Genomic DNA, 25,006 nt, shown 5'->3' with positions numbered 1-25,006 from the left:
CGGGGCCGGCGATCCGCAGGCAGGCACTGCCGAGGCTGCACTGCTTCGGGCTGGCTCCCGGCGAAGCTCCCAGAGGGGCGGCCCCTGCGCTTGGAGCCCGAGCACCCGCGAGCCTCCCCCACCCTCCCTGGGCCTTCCCGCTCCGCCGGGAGGGGCGGCGCAGAGCCAGAGCACCCTGGGGGTCCCGGGCGCCGCTGACCGCCTCGAGCAGCCTCGCGCGCAGGGGGGCTCCCCACGCGCCCGCCCCCGGCGGCAGGAGCCGCGGCGAGATGGCGGCGCGTGCCGGCCTCCTGCTGCGCGCCCTGCCGCTACTGCTGTGGGGCGGCCTGGACGCCCAGCTCTCCGAGCGCGGAGGCCAGGAGCTGCGCAGGGAGGCGGAGGTAAAGGATGCGTACCGGGCGGAGAGGGGGCCGCGTGCTAGAGACCCTCCAGAACTTTGCAGCGGGGCCACCAAGCTGTCTCCTCTGAGACGGCAATCTGCGTTACCTTCTCCCGGTCCGCACACAAAGAGCCTAGGGAGCGTTCTCCCCCGTGCCAGAACTGGGACCACACAGGCGCCGGGATCTGCATTGATTTTCCCCGATGGGGCGGGGGGTGGGGGAGAGAGCGACAAGATGGGACAGGCGGGCAACGGCTGAGAGAGAGACAGCCCCTGCACCCCTTTTTGGCGCAGTCTACTGTCCCTCACCGCCTAGGCTGCGGAGACTTGGCAGTTCATTCATCGGATGCCCCGAGCCTTCCCCGAGGCTGCGGAGCCCCCTAGATGGGTGAGGTGGAGAGGATACCGCTGACTGGCCGGGACACAGGAGACGGCACTGGGCTGGGGCTGCCACTGCCCAGCTTGAGCTAGGCGGTATCGAAGCTCGGCACTAGTTTCTTAACCTGTAAAATGGGTAAGAGTATTAGAGTCCCAAGAACTCCTTCTAAGAAGCTTTGGAACAGTGCTTCAGGACTGAACTTGAGAAAGGGGGCAGGGAGGTGGTGGTAAAACTTAAACACTTCTCATTTCATTGTCCTGCTCGGGACTCATCTGCTTGTTGTGGGTTTCGCAGGGGGAGCTCTTTGGAGGCAGGGACGGGGATCCACTTGGGGTATCTATTTTCCAGATAAAGGTGATTGTAATACATGAGTATCACTTCTTTCTTCCCCCAAAGAAGCATCTCTGTGTTGTTATCTATTCTCAAGATCAGGCCTGGGGTCTCCACTATTTTTTTTTTTAAGATTTTATTTATTTATTTGACAGAGAGACAGAGATCACAAGTAGCAGAGAGGCAGGCCGGGGGGGGGGGGAAGCAGGCTCCCTGCTGAGCAGAGAGCCCCTTACGGGGCTCAATCCCAGGACCCTGGGATCATGACCTGAGCTGAAGGCAGAGGCTTTAACCCACTGAGCCACCCAGGTGCCCTAGGGTCTCCACTATTTTAAGGAATTCTAAATTCCTGAGCCCAGAGCTCTGCTCTAAGACTCTTGCTCCCTAAGTGTCTCATTCTTGCTCTAAAACTGCCCGTCCAGGGGCGCCTGGGTGGCTCAATTGTTAAGCATCTGCCTTTGGGTCAGGTCGTGATCCCAGGGTCCTGGGATGGAGCCCCGCATCTGGCTCCCTGCTCAGCGGGAGACCTGCTTCTCTCTCTCCCACTCCCCCTGCTTGTATTCCCCCTCTTGATGTCTCTCTCTCTCTGTCAAATAAATAAATAAAATCTTAAAAAAATAAATAAAACTGCCAGTCCAGAACTTCTCAGTACCCTCCATTCCCATTCCCTAGAAGTTGGCGTGTTGAATCTAAGAAACCTCCAGAATGAAGAAGCCCTTACGGAATGGCTCTTCCTTCCAGCAGCCAGCTCCTATCACTGTTCTGGAATATTTGGAAATGACCCTGTTTCAACAATGGGGGCCACCTCCCCCGCTTCCAAGCATGGTCTCTTGTTTTGCACTCTCTGCTTTCACACACTTGGGAGTCACTCTGTTTGACTGAATTTAGAATCTTACAACATCAAGTGCACAGTCCTCATGGCCCCAGGAGAAGTCTTCCTTCTACCAAGCCAAGTCCTATTAAGAGTACCGCCCCACCTCCCCCCCAAGTCCGGGTCCCAGGCAATCCTTGGCAAGAGAACAGAGACAATCTCTCTGCCGCCCATGCCTGTGGTGGCCCCAGATGGAGAGAATTTTATATTGGGGTGTGCTTGGGAAGCATAATACTAAGCAGATTGAGTCTCTTGCAATCTTTTTAACATAATTGGGGGATGGGGATTTTTAGCTCTGAGAACAAGAAATATAAACTTGAAATGTGTATGTGTCTCTATATGCCTATGCATGTACATATATATGTATATATATGCAATTCGGGGGTGTTAGTGTGTCTATACGTGCTTCTGTAAATGGTCAGTTGCATGAGTTTTGGTGTCAGACAGATGTGTGTGCAAACCATCAGTGAATCATTTAATCTCTCTGAACCTTGGGTTTCTTCTCTGTACGATGGAGGTTAACAATGCCTATTTCATAAGACTGCTGTGTGGTTTCATTGAGATAACGTACGTAAAATGCTTAGCACAGTGCCTAGTACATAGCAAACAGTCAAAAGGAAGCACCCAATATTCTTGTTATTGTTATTATCTTTATCATTATTTTAGAAAACAGAGCTTCAGACTAAAGTCCTGGCTTGGTTGGGGCACCTGGGTGGCTCAGTCGGTTAAGCATCTGACTTCAGCTCAGGTCATGATCTCAGGATCTTGGGATCAAGCCCCCCTCAGTGGGGAGTCTGCTTGTCCCTCTGCCCCTTTCCCCACTCATGCTCACTCGCTATCTGTCTCAAATAAATATATAAAAATCTGTAAAAAAAAAAAAATAAATAAAATGAAGTACTGGTTCAGTGACTAGCACTCCAAGAACAATAACACAGGACAAAATATGTAAGGCAACTATTTTCAGCATTGGACAACAGGCAGCACAGAGCTATCATTCCTAAGAGATGGTGTTGCAGTTACTATGACAACATTATAAATTACCCCAAAACTTAGTGAAGTAAAACAAACATGTATTATGTTCATAGATACTGTGGATCAGAATTTCAAACAGGACGCTTGAGGGCAGCTTGTCTCTGCTCTACAAAGTTGGGGGATGGAGTCATCGCAAGGCTCTTTACTCACCTCTCTGGCTGTCAGCTGGGGGCCACCGTTCTTTCCTGGGGGCCTACCCACCTAGGTTCTCCAGGTGGGCTAGTTTGGGCCCAGACATGGTGGTTGGGTCTCCAGGATGAGTGGTCCAAAACAGAGAGAGAGAGTGAGAGCGAGGACAAGCATGACTTCATGACTGAGTTGACGAAGTTCATAGCATCCCTTCTGCTGTTCCCCACGACTGGAGCAAGTCACACACTCAAGGTCAAGGGGAGGGAACATAGACCCCACAGCTGGTGGCAGGGACGCTGAAGTCACTGTAAGAAGAACATGGGAATGGGAGGTATTATTGTGGTCATTTGGGGAAGTACAACCATCCACAGAAGGAAACCACACAAAGTAAGCCCCGTGATCACCCCGGCTCTTTGCTCGGGTCTAATTCCCTGACTGGGCTGCAGAGAGCTAGACCCCAAACAAAGCATAGCACTCCTGCTGAGCTGGTGGGCCAAGTGCAGAGTTCAGGACAAAGAAGGAAAGGCATCATAAAAACCAGCTGTGTGATCTTAAGCTAGTGCCCTCCTGCAGGCGACAGTTTTCTCCTCCGTAAAGTAAGAGAGTCAAGCTTCTTCAGTGACTCTCTTTGCGCTAACATTCTTTGGCTTTGGTATGTTTGTATGCCAGCACCTGTGTGTGCGTGTGTATGTTTCATCTGCCTGCGTGTCTGTGTCTTCTGTCTGTATGTGTCTGTGTTCCCAGGTCTCTGTGTGCCCTGTGTGCCTGTTTCCTGTGCCCTGTGTGCCTGCCAGTGTGTGTCCCTTGTATGCATACAAAACAATAAAGTTGAGGGTTTTCCAAAGTGGGCTTTGCCTGGGAGGAGACAGATCACTTACAAAGCTGCATTATGAACGAGTTCATTGTTGCCCACTTGGGAAAACTAGGGCTGCTCACGACACTTGTGGGGAGGAAGGGCCTCCACTGCTGAGTTGCAAGATTGAGAGTTAACGATGACCTCATCACCTTGGCCCCCCTCCCATTCGCAATCAGGCCCTATTCTGTACTTGGGTGACACAGACTGTCCCTGGGGAGCTACCTACTGTGTTTCCCCTGGACCCTCTTTAAACACCAGGGGGTATGTCAGGACCTACCTTCCATTCAGTGGTCTACGCAGATCTGCACAGCTCCTCCCAGTACGCCGGCACAGCAAGGAGCTGGCTAGTTCGTCTCTCCAGGGAAACACTGCAGCTTCTGTGGAGTAACCACCCCCAGATGCAGTGTCTGTTTCTCACACCCAGAGCCATTCATTTGACTTTTTGTGAGTCAGAAACCCAGAAGCCCGGGTGTGGAAGCTGTTCCCAAGAGCTGAGTGGAGGAGTGACTCATGGGTGCAGGGCGCATAGAAGTGCAGAAGAGGCTCTGGAGGGTCCCAGAGGACCGCGAGCTGGTGGAAAAGTAGTTGTCAGACCAGTTGGAAAGCCAAGGGATCTGGCAAAAGCTGGGTGGGGAAGCATGACCACAGTGGGGTGATGGGTGGAAAACTCTCCCTAAATCCAGCCTTTAGGGCATGATTTTGTGCCCTAAATGTAGCCCTTCAAGTGTAGTGAGGACCATGGGTCCGCAAAGTACGATTACTGGCATGAGAAAAAAGTACAAGAGCAGTCTGGATGGAGACTGGCCAGCTAATCTTTTCCAACTTCCTTAAGGACAAAAAATGAAAGGAGCGGGGATAAGAGGTTATCCAGGCTACACCCACACAGAACTTTGTGAATATGAGACTGGGAACAAGAGAAAGGAGGAGAAGATAAAGGGAGTCAGACAGAGAGAAAGGGAGGCATTTGCTCTCAATTAAAAGGGAAGGGTCCCAGCTGGTCCCACTGCCCCTAGATCTTCAATAGAACCCAGGAGCCAGAGAGAAAAAGGAACCGGCTTGAGCCCCATTGCATACCTGTGGCTTGTCAGATGCCCTGTTTGGGGTGTGATGGGAGATGTGATCCCAGCCTCTACTGAAAGCCAGAGCCCACCACCGAAGCAGCTTCTTTCTCTGCTCTGGCCCTGCACCTGCTTACAGAGAAGACAGAAGGAATTCTGCTAGAAACATCCCCAGTTTAACCTTTTTCTCATTTGAGCATTGTCTCTCCAGTAGAGAGAGCCGTCTGGCCCCTGTGCCTCCAGTTGTAAATCCTCTGAGTAACTTGTTTGAATGTGCAATAAGACGTCCTGGGATAAGCATCAGAGGATATGAACTCAAGGACTGGTTCTGTTGCTCCCCTGAGAGCCTTTAGCAAGACGCTGCTTTCTCCCCTGAGACTTACTTTCCTCATCTTTAACGTGGGATTAGCAACGCCTGTCCTGCCTGTGTTCATGCAAGGTGATTGTGAAGGTCAAAGGTGTAGAACTCTTTTTTTTTTTTAAGATTTTATTTATTTATTTGACAGACAGAGATCACAGGTAGGCAGAGAGGCAGGCAGGTGGGTGGGAAGCAGGCTCCCTGCTGAGCAGAGAGCCCCATGCGGGGCTTAATCCCAGGACCCTGGAATCAGGACCCTGGAATCACGACCTGAGCTGAAGACAGAGGCTTTAACCCACTGAGCCACCCAGGCACCCCAAAGGTGTACAACTCTTAAAAGCTCTATACTAGTCAAGGACTCGCCATGTTCCTGATTACCAGAAAAATATTTTTGTATATAGAACACGCCAAGGCAGAACACCAGCTATCGTCCCTTGCATCTTGACTTGGCTAATAGCGTTCAAGACGTATTGAATGACAAAGACAGTCACGTAGAGTCACTATGAAAAGACTAAAATCATAATGAAATGTAATATGAGATGGAATAAGCCATAGATAGAGCAACATGATTTCCGCACGATCTTGCCACTTTGCAATTTAAAAATTCTTGGTCTCAGGGCGCCTGGGTGTCTCAGGAGGATATGCATCCAACTCTTGATTTCAGTTCAGGTCATGATCTCAGGGTGGTGAGATCGAGCCCCATGTCGGCCCCCATGCTCGGCTCATCGGGGAGTCTGCTGGAGGTTTCCTCTCTCGGTTTTGCTCCTGCAGTTCTTTGATATGAAGGGTGTCACAGCCAATCTGCAGACATAAGACTGAGACCTGCCCTTCCTAGACTTACCTAACAAGCTTCCTTTCCAGCAGCAAAGCTCTGTGACTATAGCGGGAAAACAACGTTTTTAATGGGACAGATGTCATAAAGCTTTCCCAGAGCATCTTGTCTTCTTACTGGATTTTCACGACACTCCTGTGAGAAAGCTAAAGCATTCTTATCTGTATGTCACACTTCGGGGCACAGAGAGCTTAAGCAACTTTGCCATAGCTCACACAGCTAATCAGTTGCAGAAGCAAGGCTATGATAATAGATGAAGCTGGAGTATATTTTAGCTCTAATCCAACCTTCTCATTTTATGGAAGAAGAAATGGAGGCTCAGGTGCGCCTGAGTGGCTCAGCTGGTTAAGCATCTGCTTTCAGCTCAGATCATGATCTCAAGGCCTGGGATGGAGCCCCGTGTCATCGGGCTCCCTGCTCAATGGGGAGTCTGCTTCTCCTTCTCTCTTTGACCCTCCCCTCACTTATGCTCACTCACTCTCTCAAATAAATAAAATATTAAAAAAAAAAAAAGAAGAAAGAAAGTAAAGAAATAAACAGAAGCCCAGAGAGGCACAGAACTTGCCTAAGGACAGACACTTCTTAGTAGCACAGGAATAAAACTCAAGACACAGCCCAGGGCTCTTGCCCTGCAGGCCAGTGACTCAGAGTTCTTGGGCCTCAATTTATTTTGCTACACCTCATTGCTACAATGGCCAGAAATTTCCCCATCCCTTAGGCACTGAGTGGGCTGGGCTCTGCGTACCCTCCCATGGCAAGTCAGGACAGAGAGGGGACCAGAACCTCAAGGGTTCTGATTCCACTCAGCTTCCTGGGTCTCAGGAAGAACCGTTTTCATTTTACTCAGACACCACAGCCACTCCCAGGACTTTTCAGAGGCGACTCCCCAGGGAAGTAGCCCCAGCCCTGACCAAGTGGCTGAGGCAGGTTGTCACAAGCTTTTAGGCCCGAGTAGGGTGAATCACAGAAGGGCCCGGTCCTGCAGCTTCCTCTCCACTCAGCTTAAGCCTTAGGCTCCCCGGGAGAGAGGATGGGTGGAGAATGGGGCAAAGAGAAAAGCCTGTGCTTGGAACTGCGAGGCAGAGGGGAGCAGCCAGGATACAGCCTCCGTGCAGAGGGACGGGGGTGACCCCAGGGAGAGCTCAGGGGTCCCTAAGAGAATATAAGCCAAGCCCTAGGGAAGCTCCAGCCTGGAAGGGAAATGACCCTCCAAGGCAATAGTGGTCGAGCTGGAATGAGAACGGGAGCTCCCCCTCCTCGTCCTGTGTCTCTTTCTGGGACCCCTTCACCATGCTGTCACCTGCCCCCACACCCCTGCTCTTTCTCGCATGCAGACAGGCCATTTCTGTCACATTTGCAGGGGAAAACGGAGGCTTGGCAGATGGGCTTACAGAGAGGGTTAGGGACAGCTGCAGGAGCAGAGCGTGTCTCGACCGTGCCTCCCCCTCAGCCCGCGATGGGGCTCGGCCTTCACCCAACAGAACTTTAGAGCACGCAGCCCTGAGGATATGAAGGGCCCCCTTTCTACACGTAATTTTAAAATGTTTATATTAAAAATATGAATGTTCCTATTAAAAAATAATATAAGTGAAAGAGAATCCTTAAGTTCTGATAATTGCTATTGTAATACTCGACTGAGGGGCACCAGGCTGGTCCAGTCGGTTAAGGGTCTGCCTTCAGCTCAGGTCATGATCGCGTGGTCCTGGGATGGAATCCTGCATCAGACTCCCTGCTCATCGGGGACTCACTTGTCCCTCTCCCTCTGCCCCTAACTCCCCTCCACCTTGTGCTCTCTCTCACTCTCAAGTGAGTAAATAAAATCTTTTTTTTTTTTCTTTAAGATTTATGGGACATGGGACGCCTGGGTGGCTCAGTTGGTTAAGCGGCTGCCTTCGGCTCAGGTCATGATCCCAGGGTCCTGGGATCGAGTCCCGCATCGGGCTCCTTGCTCAGCGGGGAGCCTGCTTCTCCCTCTGCCTCTGCCTGCCTCTCTGTCTGCCTGTGCTCACTCTCTCTGACAAATAAATAAATAAAATTAAAAAAAAAAAAAGATTTATGGGACACCTGCGTGGCTCAGTAGTTAAGCATCTGCCTTCAGCGCAGGTCGTGATCCCAGGGTCCTGGGATTGAGGAGTCCCGCCATTGGGCTCCTTGCTCAGCAGGGAATCTGCTTCTCCCTCTGCCTGCTGTTCCCTTTACTTGTGTGCTCTCTCTCTCTCTCTCTCTCTGACAAATAAATAAATAAAATATTTTTTAAAAAGATTTTATTTATTTGACAGAGAGAGACACAGCGAGAGAGGGAACACAAGCAGGAGTGGGAGAGGGAGAAGCAAGCTCCCCGCTGAGCAGGGAGCCCAACACGGGGCTCAATCCCAGGACCCCAGGATCATGACCTGAGCCGAAGTCAGATGCTTAATGACTGAGCCACCCAGGCGCCCCTCAAATGCATAAATAAAATCTTAAAAAAATATATTTAAGTGCTTTTATGGAAATAGAAATGTCAAATTCTTAAAATTCATTTTTCTCATTCTTGGCCTGGTCTCGTGCTCACACTCTCACACTGCCTCCTGGGAATTCAGCTCTGCCTTGCAACCCACAGGGTGCCAGAGACCAGTCAGGAAGAGGCGCCCAGGACTTCCCCTCTGATAGACCCCTCAAAAAAGCCTCCACCCTCATCCTGCCCTCCAGTCCACCTTGCCTGCCAAAGTACCAGGCACGGCAGCCCAGCCAGGAAACAGGAGACGCCGCTAGTCAATATCCCCTCCCTTCTGCTCTGTCCAAGGCTTCATAGTTCCAGAATCAGAGCCAACTTTCTGATAAGGGATGGGTGGGTTTGGGGGGAGGAGCACAGGGAGTGCCAGCCTGTTAGCCTGTGACCCGGTCTCTCCCAAGTCACTCAGCAAATCAGCTTCAAAGGGGACACTGATTTCCTGACTTCCTTTAGAAAGCCACTCTACCCATCCTCACCAAGGGAAGGGGAGGAGGCAAGAAGAGAATCAGGCACTTGGCTGGGGTGGGGCAAGTCTAAGGTAGAGCTGAGTTGAGAACAGAACTGTGGTTCTGAGAACAGAACCGCCTGGTTCTGAGCAGTTCCCATCTTACAGACGGATTGTATTCCGAAAGTCTTAATTTTTCTACTAAGGTAAATTAACTAGGTCAACAGTTTATGGAATATTTACTAAGTATGTTAGATAGGCATTGCTTTAATTAATCCTCCTGAGAATTGGGACGTCTGGGTGGCTCTGCCTTTGGCTCAGTTCATGATCCCAGGGTCTTGGGATTGAGTCCTGCATCAGGTTCCATGCTTAGCAGGGATCCTGCTTCTCCCTCTGCCTGCTGCTCCCTCTGCTTGTTCTCTGACAAACAAATAAGTAAAATCTTTAAAAATAAAATAAATTAAAATCCTTCGGAGAATCCGGTGGGTTTATTCTTGTTTTCACATTGTGGGTGAAGAAACAGAAGTCTCGGAGATGCTAAGTAATTTGTCCCTGGCCACCCAGAGTGAGGGTTGGGAACAGATTCTTGATTCTAAGCCCGGTGGCTATTCCATGATGCCACACTATTTTGGGCAATAAATGGTTTTCCAGATTAAGCCACTAGAACTCCTTTAATGCATTATGCCTCCCCAAATAGTGCAAATTTGGAAAGGGAGAAAAAGAAAATAGTACTGACATACAAATAAATTAGTGTAGAAAAATAACGAAATGGACTTGGGAAGTGTTCCATTGTCTGGAACGAGGGTTCCTTGTGGAAAGTGGCTTTATTGAGAAGAGGGTGTGGAGGTCGCTGAGGGCGGATGTAATGAAATTCACAAAGCCCAAGCTGGATATTTGCAAAGGCTTAGGAGCTTGCCCATCCTGGTTCTTCGTATCTGGTTTTGTTCTCAATTTGCGCCTTCTCCTTAAGGCAGCAGCCGTGATTGGAGCCAATTCAAGAAACGCAGCAAAGAAAAGTGAGTAAGAGAACAAGGAAGACAGAAAATTATTTCCCCATAGGTAACACAGCCAGGAGGGCTAACCATGGAGAGACGATTTGTGTCTGTATAAGAATTCAACAGCCGAGGTGACATTTCTTTTCATCCATCGATGAGGCTTTCTCAGGGACAGGGGCAAGCAGGGAGCCAAGCGCATTGTTTCCCCGAAGGGCAGGGCTGGTGGGAGGTAAGGATGATGAGTCCCACACTTCTCACCAATGGCCTCCACACACGCGGTTGCGGAGAGAGCAGCTTCTAGGTGTGTAAGGGCAGGCGGGGCGAAAAGGCATTTGGGCCATGAGATGTTCTCTAGGCACACTAACTTCCTCGGGGGGGGGGGGGGTCGCTTCTGGGTCCACTGCCATCACATCATCCACATGATGGAAGGTTCTGGCTTCTCCCTTGAGCTCCGGGATCATACAACTAATGCCACTTGACATCAGAGTGTATATCTTATTTTTATCCACCCCCTTCTGCCCCTCCTCTGGTTTCCTTACATGGTCTTTAGCTTCACCCTCCAAGGCAAACATAAGCCATCCCGGATTCCTCTCTTTCTGTCAGTCCTCACAGTTAAGCCACCTGATCAGGACTAAACGAAGGCTCCCATTCCCTACCATGGGTGGCAGTTCTGCCTCTCTCCCTGCAGCTTCATCACATGTTCCGCTTCTTCACATTCACTGTGCTCTAGCCTTCCTCCGTTCCCTGGTTCCTAGCTCAGGGCTCTGCGTCTGATGCTTCTCCGCCTGCAACAGCCTTTCCCACCTCGCTGCAAGCCAGCCGCTTCTCATTCTTCACGACTCACATCAAATATCAGCTTTTCACAGGTCCTTCCCTGACCTCCCTGATGGAAAGGTTCTCTTTAAATTATTCTCAATCACATCACCCAATTTATTTTCTTTATAGCACCCGAACTGCCTCCTTTGCTTGTGGTCCGTATTTCTACCGTCTGTCTCTATCCACAAGGCTTGTTAGTCATCGTACCTGAAGGTGTACATCGTACATTGTATAAATTCACAAATGAGTGACTGAAAAGAGGAAGTTGCAAGTTTCTAGTTAAAAAATTACTTTTCTTTTTTTTTAAAGATTTGTTTATTTTTAAGTAATCTCTACCCCCCAATGTGCAGCTCGAACTCACAACCCTGAGATCAAGAGCCACATGCTCCTCCAACTGAGCCAGCTGTCCCCCAAAACTGCCTTAACACTATTTTTTTCAAGATTTTATTTTATTTACTTATTTATTTATTATATATTATATTTATATTAAATAAATATTTATTTGTCAGTGTGAGAGCCCAAGCAGAGGGAAAGGCAGGCAAAGGGAGAAGCAGCTCTGCACTAAGCAAGGATCCTGGTGCAGGACCCTATCCCAGGACCCTGGGATCATGACCTGAGTCAAATGCAGATGCTTAACCACCTGAGCCACCCAGGTGTCCCAACACCTTTTTTTTTTTTAAGATTTTATTTATTTATTTGACAGAGAGAGAGAGAGATCACAAGTAGGCGGGGGGGGGGGGGGAAGCACGCTCCCTGCTGAGCAGGGAGCCCGACATGGGGCTCAATCCCAGGACCCTGAGATCATGACCTGAGCCAAAGGCAGAGGCTCAAGCCACTGAGCCATTCAGGTGCCCCTCAACAGTTTTTTTTTTTTTTTTTTTTTTTTTTAATCTGAGACAGACAGAGAGAGAGAGCAAGCACAAGCGGGGCAGAGGGTCAGAAGGACAGGAATAAGCAGACTCCCAGCTTAGAGGGAACCTGACACAGGGCTCAATCCCAGGACTCTGAGATCATGGCCTGAGATGAATGCAGACACCTAACCAACTGAGTCACCCAAGTGCCCCCCCCCCATAAACAACTTTTCTAAGGAGAAGAGTTTTTTTTGTTTTGTTTTGTTTTTTAAGATTTTATTTATTTATTTGACAGACAAAGATCACAGGTAGGCAGAGAGGCAGGCAGAGAGAGAGAGAGAGAGAGAGAAGAGGAAGCAGGCTCCCTGCTGAGCAGAGAGCCCAGTGTGGGGCTCGATTCCAGGACCCAGGGATCACGACCCGAGCCGAAGGCAGAGGTTATAACCCACTGAGCCACCCAGGAGCCCCAGGAGACAAGTTTTTATACAAACCATAGAGTTGAGGGCAAGTGCATCTGTTGTTCATAGGGCCTTACATGTGTCTGCATTTGGGGGGGAGGTGAATTGCTTAGGAAGAAGCCAGAATAGAGAGAAAATTAATTAATTCCCAAGCCAGGCATGGCAGAGCCTGCAGGTGACCGGCCCACCTTCTAATCAATACAGGGCACCCCCCTGGACGGTTGAGATGTTTCAGGAGCAGAGCTGAGTGCACATTTATACTTATAAAACTGCTCCGTCTGGGGTGCCTGGGTGGCTCAGTGGGTTAAAGCCTCTGCCTTAGGCTCAGGTCATGATCCCAGGGTCCTGGGATCGAGCCCCTCATCGGGCTCTCTGCTCCGCAGGGAGCCTGCTTCCTCCTCTGTCTCTGCCTGCCTCTCTGCCTACTTGTTATCTCTGTCCAATAAATAAATTTAAAAAAAAAAAACTGCTCCGTCTGGAGCCCCTCCCGAGTGACAGGCGCTGGGTTAAGTGCCTTGCACTCACTATTGTGATCAAGCCTCATCAAAAAAACCTGTATGTTATATACTGTTTCTAAGCCCTTTTTACAGTTAAGAAACCTGCGGGTTAGAGAAATAGCTTTGCTAACTGGGATTTAAACCCAGGCCAACGTGATTCCAGAGCCCCCAACTCTGCTTGTCCAGCCTGCCTCTCCAGATCCCTGATCATGCCTTGAAATACTCTGGGGAGGGACAGCTCAGTCAGTTTGAGAATTAAGGAAGCTAAAGTTTGGACACATTGAGTGACTTGCCCAAGATCATCAAGCTAGTCAGTGGTGGCCTGGAACGGAGTCTGTGTCCTTCTGGCTTTGGTCCCAGGACTCCTCCTATAGCTCATAGACCTCATTGGGACTGGGCCTGATCCATGTGCCACCAACACTGGGAGACCAAGGGAGGGGAGAGGATGCCACACACAAGGGAGGGGAGAAAGCTGACACTCCTCTCACCCCCAGGCATTCCTGGAGAAGTACGGATATCTCAATGAGCAGGTCCCCAAAGACCTCACCGCGGCAAGATTCAGCAATGCCATCAGGTACATGGGGATTTAGGGGTGCCAGAGGGCAAAGCTTGGGTCACCGCTTCCCTCCTCCTGGAAGGCTGGCCTCCCACCTGTGTCCAAGGGTCACACTCCATTGCTCCCTCCCCTCCCCCCTGCCGCCAGCCTCCTGCTGTCTCCTGGGAAGCTCCTTGCTCTCACCCCCCACCCCCCACCCTCCCGCTGTGTTCCTTTATCTCAATTCCTCCCGACAGGAAGTTCCAGTGGGTATCTCAGCTGCCCATCAGCGGCACGCTAGACCCTGCCACCCTGCGCCAGATGATGCGGCCCCGCTGTGGGGTGGCAGACACAGACAGTCAGGCGGCCTGGACCGAGAGGGTTAGTGCCCTGTTCGCTGGACGCCGGGCCAAAATGAGGCGTAAGAAACGCTTTGCAAAGCAAGGTGAGCCCTGTTGAAATCTAGCTAAGCTGGGATTCCTGACACCCAGAAGTCCCACGGCCAGAGGAAAAACCAGCCCAGCCTGGGACTGGGCTTTGTCCGTATCCTCTTCCCTAGGACAGGAGAGGGGAGAGCAGTGGGTGAACAGGACCGGTCAAGCGGAGGGCCATGTTTGGGAACACAGACATTTAAATCAGAATTTTACAGACATGGATGAATTTTCATTATGCTGATGTTTTCCAGGGCAAGCCCCATCGAGCCCCCTTCATTCCTCCATCAGTTGGTTATGCTGCTGAACTGTTGCCAGCATTTTGCCTTGTGTTTTCCCAAAGTTGTTCTCATCGGGATTTATTCTTTTTTCATAAGAGTGATTCAACAAAGATGTGATTTACCAGTCAGTTTTATTTTGTCTACAGCATTGGAATAGAATTCACATGCCATAAAATATACCCATCGGAAGTGTACAACTCAGTGGTTTTTAGTATATTTGCAGAATTGTGCAACCATTACCGTAATCTAATTCTAGAACACGTTCATCACCTCCAAAAGAAACCCCATGTTCTCTAGCGGTCACTCCCGTCCCTCTCCCCCTCTCCCTCCCCCATCCCCCTCCTCTTCCCCCCTCCCCCAGCCCCTGACAACCACCCATCTGCTTTCTATTTCTGCGGATTTGCCTATCCCAGACATTTCATCGCTGCTCATTTTATACATCGTGGTTTCTGCCGTTGTGATTCTCCTTTTGTAGTTTTGGTTTTATCTTTCCTTCACCTCCTCTTCCTCCCCTTTGTCCAGATCCAGTCTTCTAGGATCAAATGTAATGGACCTAAGATTTATGAAGTTCTGATTCTTCTCTCAATTCTTCATCACCAACAAGTTTTCCTGTGTGTAATTTTAACATCTTCTTTGGACTAAGTCTAATTTTCTCTGACCTGATTTCTGCAGTTTTTAGGATTTCTAACAAGATGGGGCTGCCGAGTCAGGTTTTCATCTATAATCAAGGTTACTACGAGCACTTTGGGCCATTGCCTCTTAAATTGCCTTAGCTGCTTGCACCAACAATATCCCTTGTGAACAGAACACAAGGTTCATAGGTCGTTTTTATTTCTTCGCTGATCCAGAAGGAAGCTGTGGGCCGTTCCCCTCAGCTCTTGGAGGATGGCAGCGATGGGGTCTGGACGCTGGGGTCGAGAAGTCCTTGGTGTCCACATGTTCTGCATCCCACCGTGTTTCTGGACCGACCACAGAGGTAGAAGAGAGTCCTAGCATGAGCTGGGACAGCATTCCGGGAGCTGGGGCTCTGGGCTCAGCAGTGTGTCATGCTCCATTTCCTCATCTAAGACATAGGCCCTTTCTGGTTGCAACGTAGAAATGGCCCCTGATCAGCAAGGGGAAGAGGCTGGCAGTGGAAGGTGGGGCGGCCCCAGACACAGTCTTGGCAGTGGCATTTCCCAGCTACAGGTGGTCTCCCAGAGAGTTGGGATGCTGCCTCCCGGGGGCATCGAGCACAGCCTGAGCATCCTAGATCCTTCCTTCTGGCAGCATCTTCTCCTGCCTTCTCCAGGGAGTCACTGATGGAACCCATTTGGCCCTGTTCAATTTGGAGCATCCATTTGGAACAGAGATTCCAGCAAAGGCATCTTTGGTAGCCTGGCCCAACCAGCCTGGCCCCTAGTCCAGACAGCAGTGGCTCAGGTTAGATGGAGACTTTCCCCTCTTGTTCATAACCTGAACCACAGCAGCTTGACTTCTCTTACCCCGAGTGAGAAGACCTTCCCTAGAAAGGAGCTGTATGCTTGGCAGGCACTGAACACTTCCTACGCCTTCCTTTGGAGAATGTATTAGTAACAGTTGACCCTTCCTGAGCGTCTATGATATGCCAAGTGCGGCTCTAAATGGGTTAAGTCACGTAATCCCATAACAACTCTAGGAGTTAAGGACCATCATTATCCTCATTTTACAGAGAGGCAAACTAAAAAACTAAAAAAGAGCTGAGGAAATTTCCCCAGGGCCACAGAGCCAGAGTGTGGCCAAGCCTTCTCGTCCCTGGGAGGCCTGAGTGAGATGCCACATGTGAGAAAACCCAGAACACGGGTGGGTGCCGTAAAAATGATGTGGATTTCTAGGCCAGTGACTGTCTACTCTGTGGGCGAATGCTCTCCTGACAACGTCGGGTTCCAGAGTAGGGTTGCTGGATAAAATACAAGACATCCAGGTAAATCTGGTGTCAGATGAACAGCAAATCATTGCTTTGTGCTCACTTTTATACAAAAACATTATTTATCTGATACTCAAATTTAACCAGGTGTTCCATGTTTTTATTTGCTCAGTCTGGCAGTCTCATTCCAGGTGTGCCTGCAGGGGAGATTTTCAATCCCCCTCAGTCCCCCGTGGAGCTGGGGTGCGTGGGGGGTCCCGGGGTGGAAAAGGAGACAGGAGGAGGCATTTACCCAGCACCCACCATGTGCCTGGCAGCTGTATGCCGCTAGTTCATTTGCCTTCTCGTTTTCACCACAAGTAAGTCTTACCAACCACACTTGGCAAATAAGGAAACCAAGGTTTGGAGAGATTCCATAATTTGCTATGTAAGCTCGCGAGTAGAAGTGCTGGGATTCCAACAAGCCTTCTTTCCACAGTATCCATTGCCTTTTGGGAGTCAGGACTCCAGAGTCCTCCCCAAAGCAAGGTGTCTAGGTCTCCACTCCTCCCCATGTCCTTTTCCTTCCCTCTTCCCTTTTGGATTTTGGGGCAAGGGCGTGGGGGGGTGCACTGCCAGGTGCTTTTGTGGCCTAGGGTCATTGCAGAATCCAGCCTCACCTGGGCCAGAGTCCAGGATGGGGCCCCAGGTGGCCAGCCTGCTCTGTAAGGACCTACCTCAGGAAGAGGACAGAGAGAGGCCTCAGGCTGCTGGTGGGGGTAGGTGGTGGGTGAAGGGGGGGGTCTTCCTTTTTGGCAGGCATACCAACAACCCCTCCCAAGGAAAATTATCCATTTTCTCTCAGTCACGTACCTATATGCCCTCCCTGTCCTCCTCCAGAGACACGCATGCATGCACACACACATGTTCACAGAGGACTTTTATCCTGCAAGCTGTCAACTTACCTAGCTAGAGTGAGAGAACTGCCCACCCTCTCCCTTTTTTGCCCCGGCGAGTGAAGCCCCCCTCTGAGGCAAAGAGGCAGAAGGAGCTTTCTCACACTTCTGGGGGCTTGAAGGTGGGCGGGGAGGGTCTTGGAGTCAGTCAGCCCCAGCAGGTTGTGGAAGTGCCCAGCTGCAGCCAGTCCAGAGCCCTCTGAGTCACCTCTGGATCCCAGGCCTTCCCTCCGCCTTCCTTGTCTCCCTCCCTTCCTAAGAATCCTTCCCTCTTCCCTCCCTGAGGGTTGGTCACTGGCTGGGAGGGGTTGGATGACTGCCAGGCCAAACAGGCCTGGGAAGGCAGCATTGCCTTGAATGGAGCTTGGCTCAGGGTGGGAGAAAAGACATTCCCCTCCCCCACCTCCACGGGGGATAGGGGAGGGAGAGGGGACTCAGGTCCTCGGCTCTTTACACCCTCCCTCCCATCTGGAGAATTTCAGCTCAAGCAGAGCCCCTGCTTTGACCCACAGGAGCCATGTTCAGGCAAATTTATAAGTCTTGAGTCTTAACAAATGTGTCTGCTTACCTGTGTGGTGTAGTAGAAAGCTCACTAGGTCAGATGTCGGGGCCTGAGCTCAGGGCCTAGCTCGGCTACTCACTCACTCTGTGACCCTGGGCAGGTCCCTTCCCCTGGTCTCAACTTCCCCACAACAGAGCAGAAAGGTTGGAGAAGGAGGGGGCCAGCCTTCCATGACTTCAGCCCTCCTCCCTGGTTTAGGCAAGGACTTCCCGGAGGCAGAAGGGCAGGTGGTCTGAACCTTCGATTTTTCCTCCAAGGAGAGAGAGGGCTGTGCCCACTGGCCTGGCCTGCCTACTTGTCACCCATACCTCAGGAATTGTGATCCAGTTGGGAAACTGAGACCCCCAAAATTACATGATAGCTTTGCACCCCCCGGGCCCATGAGGCCTGGCTCTGAGCTGTGAGTCTTTCAGCTGGGGTCACAGTCTCAGCCCCTGAGCTTTGCAAGGCTCAGAAATAGCCCGTGAAAAACTCGGGATCTGGACTTTCTAAGCACCCTGGTCCTGGGTGTGCTGTGGGCTGCAGGGGGACTCAGTAGACATGAGGCTTGGGCAAGAGGCCAGCGTCTTAGGTCCAAGGGAGGAACTGCAGTTCTGGGCAAAGGCATAGAAGCTCATAACTAAGTGGAGATGGAAAAATTTCTCTCCAGTCTCCGTGAGTGACAAAACACACCCTGTGTTCTGATTTGTTTACACCTTGGAGCTCTCCAGAATCCCTGAGGAAGTGAGGGGGAGGGCTAGGGGTCAGGGAAAGACCTCTAATAAACAGGTCTTGGTAGCTGGTTGGCAGCAGGCCTGCGGCACTGGAACAGGAGGGGCAGGCGGGTGTGAGGGGTAGAGAGGAGGAAGGGGTGAAGGGGGTCACAGCTGTGGCCCTGTTGGCCCCATCTCTTCTCCACTCCCTGACACAACAGCCAGGGGTAGGGATTTGCTGCCACCTAGACATGCAGAATGGTTTTCAGGTTCAGCCGAGGCTGTGAGGAAGACAACCCGGACCAGAGAGTCCTTAGGTTGGGGGCTTTTCCTGGGCAGAGGTCACATCTCCCCTAGGGACCTCCCCAGGCCAAGCCACTAGACTGGGGACTCTCTGGGACCAGGGTAGTCCTGTCAGCTCAAGAGCAGTGTCTCCCCAGCCAGATGGGCTCTTCCCAGGACAAGGGCTGTGTCTTTCCCCTTCAAATCCAGGACTCCCTGGAGGAGAGCCAATCGCCGTCTCATATGGGTCCCTGGGGACCCGCCCCGGGCTCAGAAGGTAGGTATGACTGACATGGCCTCTCCGGCTGGCAGGCAGCAAGTGGTACAAGCAGCTCCTCTCCTACCGCCTGGTGAACTGGCCACAGCACCTCCCAGAACCGGCAGTTCGCGGAGCGGTGCGTGCCGCCTTTCAACTGTGGAGCAACGTCTCAGCCCTGCAGTTCTGGGAGGCTCCAGCCACAGTCCCCGCTGACATCCGCCTCACCTTCTTCCAAGGGGACCACAACGACGGGCTGGGCAATGCCTTTGATGGCCCAGGTGCTGACACAGAGCCTCTCTCTCCCATGGCAGGAGGGGAACCCAACTGGGAGAGGCAGTCTGGGGAGGGCAATGGGACCTTTGCTCTCCGTTCAGCCTTGGTCAAGCTGGATCCCCCTTCAAAGAACCCTCAGTCTCCTCCCCTATAGAATGGGAGCAATGATTTCTGCCCAATTATGTGGCACGTGACTACAGGGATGGCAAGATGAGGTTCTGCATGGAGAGTGCATTGCAAATTCCAGAGTATTTTCTGGGAGAAGCTTGAGGTCCCATCATCCATCCTCTGCTTCTAGATAGGCCTGTGCCTCCCCTGTTCTCCAAAAGTGGATGTTCTCATGACCACCAACCCTACAAACATCTAGAGGCCACCACTACCCAACTTTTGCCCTCCCCAAACCCACTACCACAGTCACTGCCACAGGGTAAGAGGCGTTCTATCCCTTACCCACCACAGAAGTACTTTGCGTTCCCACAACCCAGCCAGTTCTCCTGTTTGTCCCCAACCTAAAGGCTTATGGCAGCAACTTAACCTGCTCTCCTCCCATTCTGCCCAACACAGGCCTTCAGAACCTGACTGCAGGCTACTTGTGCATCGCCCCTCCCACCCCACTGGCCCCTCCACACCCTAACGAGAAAAGGAGCCCTGATTGGGCTCCTTTACCCTGGTGGGAACTCCAGCCCTTGTATGGCCAGGGAATGTGGGCCCTCACCTCCCTCATGCTCCTCTGCTTTGCATCAGGCCCACTCCCAGCAAAGTCCACGTCCAGGTCCTGTTGCTGGGACTGGGGTAGGACTGGCAGAAATCTAAGCTTTTCATGAATCCACACGTAACACATATGTGCTCCTGCATGTAACTCACTTCAGCCCTGATATCTACATGAAGTGTTCATGCCTGTGCCCCGCTGGAGTCTGGCGGCTAAGACTGCACCGGACTGGGAGAAAGCTCTCCGATCTGGGGCAGGTGCTTTGTCTTTCTGAGCTTAGGTGTTCTCTCTCTGAAACCCGCCATCTGTCTCCCAGGATTATTGTGAGGAGTGAACCGAAAGCACTAACATTGCTGGGGCAGCTCGAGGCATGTTCAAAACAGGAGGCATGTATTCCTCCTACACTCACATGGCCGGGTGACTCCTCACCTCAGGCGACTCTCCTTTAACAGCGGTCAATCCCCTTTGGCCTGGGCTCCAAGAAGGAAGGCAATGCTGGAAGTGCCCTTGGCAGACTTCTAGGCCATTATCACCCTGCCCTTTGCTGACCTCGGCCCCTGCAAAAAGTGAATTGTGACATGTGAGAGCCTTGGAATTGCGTAGCTGATAAGCCCCCCCCCCCGGGGGCATGCCACAAGCTCCAACATCACTGATCCTGTTCCTTCCCTCTGCTCACTCCTACTAGAGTGAGGAGGTAGAGACCCACAGAGGGGCCCCGCAGAGGAAGGCAAGAACACAAAATAGATGTGCTTTTTATTAAAGACTATATATACCCATAAACATACCCAGCACCCAGATCAAGAATCGACATTACCAACATTCAGAAGGTCCCATCGTGCCCACCTCTGGGATAACCTCTATACCTATTCTAGATCTTTGTGAAAATACTTTCCGTGTAGCATTCCTCATGGACTAGGCACTAAATATTATATGTTACCTACTCGTATAGAGACGCACCCCTCTGTAATCCCCAGAGCGACCCCGTGAGGAAGAAGCAGCTCATTATCATCATTCCCATTTCAGATCAGAGGGGGAGCGACTGGCCCAAGGTCACACAGCTAGTGAACAGGGAAACAGGGATGGAAACCCATGGGGTCTGTATACCACGCTGTCTCCCAGGCGTCCACACCCCACAGCCTAGTCCTCGGTTCAGGGCTGCCCACTTGAACCTCTGCCAGAGGTCATGAGTAGGGAAATTGTGCAGCTGAAAACCACCACACCCACCCCTGGGGCTCGGCACGGGAAGGTGGGGACGTGGGGGGCGTGGCGGGCGGTGGCACCCCCACTGACCCTCCGCGCCGCCTGCAGGGGGCGCCCTGGCGCACGCCTTCCTGCCCCGCCGGGGCGAAGCGCACTTCGACCGCGACGAGCGCTGGTCTCTGAGCCGCCGCCGCGGGCGCAACCTGTTCGTGGTGCTGGCGCACGAGATCGGCCACACGCTCGGCCTGCCGCACTCGCCTGCACCGCGCGCGCTCATGGCGCCCTACTACAAGAGGCTGGGCCGCGACGCGCTGCTCAGCTGGGACGATGTGCTTGCAGTGCAGGGCCTGTATGGTGAGCCCCCGCCCTGTCCACCGCCGGTTCCCCGTTCCAGCCCCGGGGCCCGCACGCCCGCGCGGCGAGCAGGACCCCCCCTCCCCCCGCCCCAAGCGCGGGAATCCGGCCTCCCCGTCACCGGTCCCTCGCGATCCCGAAGCCGCGGGCTCCCCTCACATCCGAGAAAGCCCCCCGTGCCTGGCCTCTCCATCCCAATCAGGTCCCGCGCACCGCCCTGCCTGGCGCTCCGTTCCCCAGTCCTGCCCAACCCCAGCCTCGGCCCCGGGAGTTCCTCTCCCATCCCTGCCCCATCACCCAGACCCAGTGTCCGGTCCCACCTCTTCCCCCATCCCAGCCCACGTTCCTGCTCCTGTTGCCCTCCCCCAGCCTTCCCCCTCGCTGACGCTGGTGCCCGCTTCCCTCCAAGCCTGGGCCTCTGTCTGGAGGTAGACCCAGCCGAGGTTACCCCCCCCCTACCCCGTACCCTTCCAAAATGAACTGGCCAGGGCTGCCACCCAGCCAGCCACAGCTCAGAGTGCCTAGTGCGTCGGCAGGGCCAGAGCCCAGAGTGCCCAGTGCATCGACAGGCCCAGAGCCCTGGGTTCAAGTCACCATGGGATTCCTGATAAGCAATTGCTCTTAGGCAAAGCATTTCCCCTCTGAGAGCTCTCAGTTTTACCTTCTGAGAAAGGGGATAATCATTGAGGCCCTGCTTACCTCACTGGGCTGTTGCGCTAGTAGGGGTACCAACTTCTCTGTGGCCTAAGAAACCTTCCGGAACAGCTGCTATTTCGTGAGTGTATACTATCTGCGGGGCACTTAACACGCTCATGAAGTATCTTTTTGTCCACAGATGGGGAAAACCGGGCTCAGAGAGGCTAGGTAACTTGTCTAAGGTCACACAGCTAGAAGGTTGTTGACCATGATGCAGGACCTGGGGCCAAATTCCAAGCTTGTTGGACCCTGCCTCACTCTCATAAGTGAAGTATAATGATGCAATTATGATTGCTCTAACTGTTGCAGCCCAGGCCCTGAACTCTGCCCTCATGCCATCTGTGTTGCCCAGGACTCAGGGAAGAGAACCTTCTGCTCTTCTTAGTGCCTGACTCTTGGGTGGTCTGCCACTCCAGTTTTAGCTCAGTAGAGGCCTCTTTCCCACACTGTTCGGTAGGAGAGAGGACTTTTGAGTTTAGTGCTGTGGTTAATAATAACCAAGGAAACTTTTAGGCCCCCCACCCCCCTGCCTCTCAAACTAGATAATAGAAGGAATCAGAAGAGAGGTCTTGAGCCCTCCACACACGCCCCAACCAGTGTGTGTTCTCTCCCTCTTCTCTCCTTCCCCATGAAGGGAAGCCCCAGGGGGGCTCCGTGGCCATCCAGCTCCCAGGAAAACTGTTCACTGACTTTGAGGCCTGGGACCCCCACAGACCACAGGGAAGGCGCCCCGAAATCCAGGGTCCTAAATATTGCCACTCTTCCTTTGATGCCATCACTGTAGGTAAGATGGTCCCACCTGTGCCTCACTGCCTTTTTCCTTCCTCCTCCACATCTCCAGGGGTCTCCAGAGCTGGAATACGAGGTGGGGTTAAGAATAATAAAATCAAGAAATCCCAAGCCACAAGCATTCTGCAGGGGTAGCAAGCCAATGCCAAGCAAAACACTTGCTTCCTCCTGCATGCCTTCCCCAGCTGTGCTCGCTATATCCTCTCTCCTGAGTCTGGGAAGCTGGTTCTAGGAAAGCACCTTCCCTGGAAAGAAGGCGAGAGGCTGATGGTCACTCAACTCTCTTGTCTCCGGACAGACGGGCAACAGCGACTGTACATTTTTCAAGGAAGCCACTTCTGGGAGGTGTCCGCGGATGGCAATGTCTCAGAGCCACGCCCACTACAGGAAAGGTGGGCGGGGCTGCCCCCCCACATTGAGGCTGCTGCCGTATCATTGGACAGTGGAGACTTCTACTTCTTCAAAGGTACCAGCCTTGGGGCAGATGAGAAAATTGAGGCCTAGAGAAGGGAGGTGTTCTCTTCCAGGTCAAAAGAGGGGTGGAGTCCCGATTCCACTCTGAACCTGTGGCCCCAGGGAACTCTACCAGGAGGTTCCTTCAGTGATGGATTGCAGGGCATGGGTGTTGAGGTTGTCCCAGAGAGAGAGGGTGGGAGAGCTGCAGAGAAGGAAAGCAGAGGACCACTCCCGAGCTCTGCAATCCAGCAGAAAAATCCTCCTTCCTTGGAATCCTGGCTGTGTGAGGTTGGGCCTGTCACTTGGACTTGAATTATCTCAAATGGGAAAAATAATCCCTCAAGTGTGTTAGGGAAGGAGGACTAAAACATGTCACAAGGAGCGTGCAGTATATTTGGGTAAATAGTTTCACTCATCCAACAAATATTGAGTGCCTTGTACGCATCAGACACAGTTGGGGGTGTTGGGACACAGTGGTGAACAAAACAGAAATCCCTGCCCTCATAGAACTATCGGCAGAAACACTGGTGACTGGCCTTCCCTGTGGTCCACTGCCCATTCAGGGAGATGCCCCCGCAGCGCTCTCTGCCCTCTGCTGACACCTGCTGGAAGTTGGCCACCACCCTCCCTCCTTAACTGGGTATAACGAAATTACTAGTACCGTGGGATCCATTTTGATGATCACAAGTACTGACCACGTTGGGTTCCAACATGAGGGGGAACACAGGTCTGTGGGGGACAGAGGTGAAGTGGAGGACCAAAGGGTGACAGCCACCAGCTCACCCTGGCTCTCCCGATGCCCTACAGGGAGCCGATGCTGGAGGTTCCGGGGCTCTAAGCCAGTGTGGGGTTCACCACAGCTGTGCAGGGCAGGGGGCCTGCCCCGCCACCCCGACGCCGCCCTCTTCTTCCCTCCTCTGGGCCGACTCGTCCTCTTCAAGGGTACCCGCTACTACGTGCTGGCCCGAGACGGACTGCAGGTGGAACCCTACTACCCCCGAGGCCTGCGGGACTGGGGTGGTGTCCCCGAGGAGGTCAGCGGTGCCCTGCCACAGCCGGACGGCTCAATCATCTTCTTCAGAGATGACCGCTACTGGTGCCTTGACCAGGCCAAACTACGGGTGACCACCTCGGGCCGCTGGGCCGCAGAGCTGCCCTGGATGGGCTGCTGGCATGCCAATTCGGGGGGCGCCCTCTTCTGAAGATGCTCCCACCCCTTAGTGAATTGCTGGTGCCCTTGTGGCCAACGTGTATCCTCTGTCCCAGGAGAAGGACCTGTCTTGGAAGCCTCCGAGCCTCCCTGCACAAGACCAGGCAGGAAAGTTAGCATTTGTGCCCTGGAGAATGGCTTTGTGCTCTTGAGACATCGATCTTTGTGGGATCAATCCAAGGAGAAGCCAGAAAGGGTCTCCAACCCCACAGCCCTTCCCCTGAAGGACTCTCCTCCCCAAGCTTTAGGGATTTTGTTTCTTCTGCTAAAGGCACACTTCCGTCCGGGAGGCAACAGCACTGGGCGGCCAGGGAGGGTGCAGAACTCGATGGAGAGGTTGGAACCACTTTGCAAAACTGTCTCCTTCCTCTCAGGACCTCCTGGCTCAGTTTTTGGAGAATTGTGTCTTTTTAAATGAGAAGCCTCACCTCCAGAAACCTTGGGTGGGTTGGGTACAAGGATTTCCAACCTCAGAAAGCCTTGGGGATGGTAGTGGGAGGTCAGGACCCAGAGCAAGAGGGAGACTGATGCAGGCCTGCTGGGTGCCACTTTGGGGGGAGAGTGGTGGCTGAAATAAAGCGGAGCCCCCAGCTCGTGGGCCCCAAAGCAGGCATCAGCCTTCCTTGGAATGGTTTCCAGTGAGAGCAGGTGGGGCACGGATGCTGGAGAGGCTGGAACCA

The 25,006-nt window shown here is 52.5% G+C and overlaps 1 protein-coding gene across 1 annotated transcript; it reads left to right on the top strand.

The window, feature by feature from the left end:
* On the top strand, positions 1–24,938 carry MMP28 (matrix metallopeptidase 28). Its single transcript, XM_080826820.1, has 8 exons — positions 1–380; positions 13,272–13,351; positions 13,570–13,757; positions 18,693–18,917; positions 20,930–21,175; positions 22,506–22,655; positions 22,959–23,126; positions 23,924–24,938. The coding sequence occupies exons 1-8, from the start codon at positions 270–272 to the stop codon at positions 24,316–24,318; spliced, it is 1,563 nt and encodes a 520-aa protein (XP_080682946.1). The 5' UTR covers positions 1–269; the 3' UTR covers positions 24,319–24,938.
* The last annotated feature ends 68 nt before the right edge of the window (positions 24,939–25,006 follow it).

The sequence above is a fragment of the Martes martes genome (genome assembly GCF_963455335.1).
Source record: "Martes martes genome assembly, chromosome: 16".
NCBI classification, from domain to species: domain Eukaryota; kingdom Metazoa; phylum Chordata; class Mammalia; order Carnivora; family Mustelidae; genus Martes; species Martes martes.
Note: the sequence above shows the minus strand (reverse complement) of the source record. Positions and strands in the feature narration are given on the sequence as shown.